This window comes from Thermobia domestica, chromosome 10, assembly GCF_964235325.1.
Source record: "Thermobia domestica chromosome 10, izTheDome1.hap1.1, whole genome shotgun sequence".
In the NCBI taxonomy this organism is placed as follows: domain Eukaryota; kingdom Metazoa; phylum Arthropoda; class Insecta; order Zygentoma; family Lepismatidae; genus Thermobia; species Thermobia domestica.
In genome coordinates, this window is record NC_137463.1 from 191,608,281 (window position 1) to 191,610,760 (window position 2,480).

The 2,480-nt window shown below is 39.4% G+C and overlaps 1 protein-coding gene across 1 annotated transcript; it reads left to right on the forward strand.

Moving 5' to 3' along the window:
• The first annotated feature begins 268 nt into the window (after positions 1–268).
• LOC145662904 (uncharacterized) lies at positions 269–1,846 on the forward strand. Its single transcript, XM_081728903.1, has one exon. The coding sequence runs from the start codon at positions 358–360 to the stop codon at positions 1,474–1,476; it is 1,119 nt and encodes a 372-aa protein (XP_081585029.1). The 5' UTR covers positions 269–357; the 3' UTR covers positions 1,477–1,846.
• Positions 1,847–2,480: the final 634 nt, after the last annotated feature.

Genomic DNA, 2,480 nt, shown 5'->3' on the forward strand with positions numbered 1-2,480 from the left:
TTACATTTAGGACTACGATTTGCTTGCATTATTGTACTTAAAATGTAAAACAGAGAAAACACAATTGCTTTAGAGGAGAAAAAACATTGTAAACATGTTATTAACTTCGAAATATCTGCATTATTATTTTACAATATTGATTGGCCCCCCCTACATAAAATATTCCAAATTGTTTAAAATATCTAGAAAATTCCAGTTTCCCTTGGTTGGACCACATTGTTTTCTGAGACGTCCGCGCTTATATTATATAAATAGTGCTCTCAATTCACATTTGCCACAGTTTTTTCTGAATTTCGTCCCTATCAGTTCTGTCACTCACCTCACTCCTATAGCTTCCGTCACAAATAACGTTTAAATATGTCGAAAAATTCAGACAGAGTAACAAGTATGATTGTATCAGCGATTAAAAACATTAATGTTAAAGGAGGAAGTGACGTGAAGAGCATCACAGATTTTATAAGAAGTCAGATGGGCGATAACCCTTCATCTCGCGAAGTACGAAATGCTTTAAAGCGTGCTGTAAACGTTGGTCTCCTGGAGAAAACTAAAGATGGAAGATTTAATTTGAAATGGAATCCACCGAGTATAAACCTTAAGGAGCTTGAAGAAAACAAAAACTTTAGCCGTGGAGACATAAGAGAAAGAGCAAGCACTAGAAGTCGTCGATCTGGGAGAACCACAGGATCTAACAGGAGCAGGAGCAACAGCAGAAGAAGAAGCAGCAGTAGAAGCAGATCGAGTAGAAACATAAGCGGTAACGCGGACTTCGTGAAGGAAGATCTTGGCTGGCTTGTAGAAAGAAGCTCAAGTTCCAGCCGATCTAGTAGGAGTCGATCTGGTAGATCCAGCAGATCTAGGAGGAGGAGCAGCAGCAGAAGCAGTCCCAGTAGTAGAAGCTCCAGCAGTCGAAGCAGAAGCAGGAGCAGTGACGCAGACGTCATGAAGATTCTTGGTTCGCTTGCAGAAAGAAGCTCAAGTTCCAGCCGATCTAGTAGGAGTCGATCTGGTAGATCCAGTAGAAGCAGCAGCAGAAGTAGAAGCAGTAGGAGCAGTCCCAGCAGTAGAAGCTCCAGCAGTCGAAGCAGAAGCAGCTCTAGCAGAAGCAGCAGCAGTGATGCAGACGTCATGAAGATTCTTGGTTCGCTTGCAGAAAGAAGCTCAAGTTCCAGCCGATCTAGTAGGAGTCGATCTGGTAGATCCAGCAGATCCAGTAGGAGAAGAAGCAGCAGGAGTAGAAGCAGCAGGAGCAGTCCCAGTAGTAGAAGCTCCAGCAGCCGAAGCAGAAGCAGCTCTAGCAGAAGCAGCAGCAGGGATGCGGATCTGCTTGATATTGGCTCGCTTGCAGAAAGAAGCTCAAGTTCCAGCCGATCTAGTAGGAGTCGATCTGGTAGATCCAGCAGATCCAGTAGAAGCAGCAGCAGAAGCAGTCCCAGCAGCCGAAGAAGAAGCAGCAGAAGCTCTAGCAGCCGAAGCTGAAGCAGCAGTGACGCTCAGTAAACTCAAGTCGCATGGGAATAACTTTAAAAGGAACACTCGTTTGAAATCTTTTTTCTTTAATTCTTGACGGAGTGAGGTGATCCGTTTTCATTTCAAAATATATCTAACCAAACCACAGAATATTGTATCATAATACGACACTGGTAATAAAGCCATGAAATCTGAAATTATTTTGTAAATGAATAATAATAGTTTTCTTTCAAGAGTGCTATAAATAGCTGAAGAAAATATAAAAATAAAAATTATAAAAATAGTTCACACTGCAGATCACTAATTGTGTTTCGTCTGTTCCATGGTTTCATAAATGTAATATAGTATATTGAAAGTGCTATGAAATATTCTATAAAAATTTAAACTCCAAATGCTCTAACGTATTAATTAACCACAAGTCCACAAGATCGTTTTATTTAGTTTACTAAATAATTGTCATAGTTATAATCCACATATATTAGAATCATGGGCGGCGATTAGGGGGGGCAGTTGCCCCCTCACTTTTTTAAGTAACCAATTAATGTATATAGTTTTATTTGGAAATGTAACGATTTTGTATGTGTTACTGATTAATAGGAAAAAATGCTGCCATATAATATTTGCTGTTGCGTGAATACGTATTGGTTGTCTTCCCGCGGAGTAAAGAAAGCTACAGTAATTGCGTTTTAATCGCCACAGAAAATAACCCCAAAAAATAACCTATTGGAGCACAATTTCAGCATACTTTCATTTCTTCTTACAAGGGCTCGATATGTTAGTGAGCCGCTTTGAAGCTAATCGAACGAACATTATGCAAAAAAGTAGGGCCTATTTCACAAGTTATTCTTTAATTGCACAAAAATTGACAGTTCCTAAAATGTCTTTTCTTCTTTCTAAAGTAAGGAATATCGATTAAAAAGAGCGTGATAAGAAACAACTTCTACCTTTTCCATTGTTTTGTAGTGTAATATACGAGTGAAGTGTTGTGTTTAAGGATGTACGAGTGTATATAC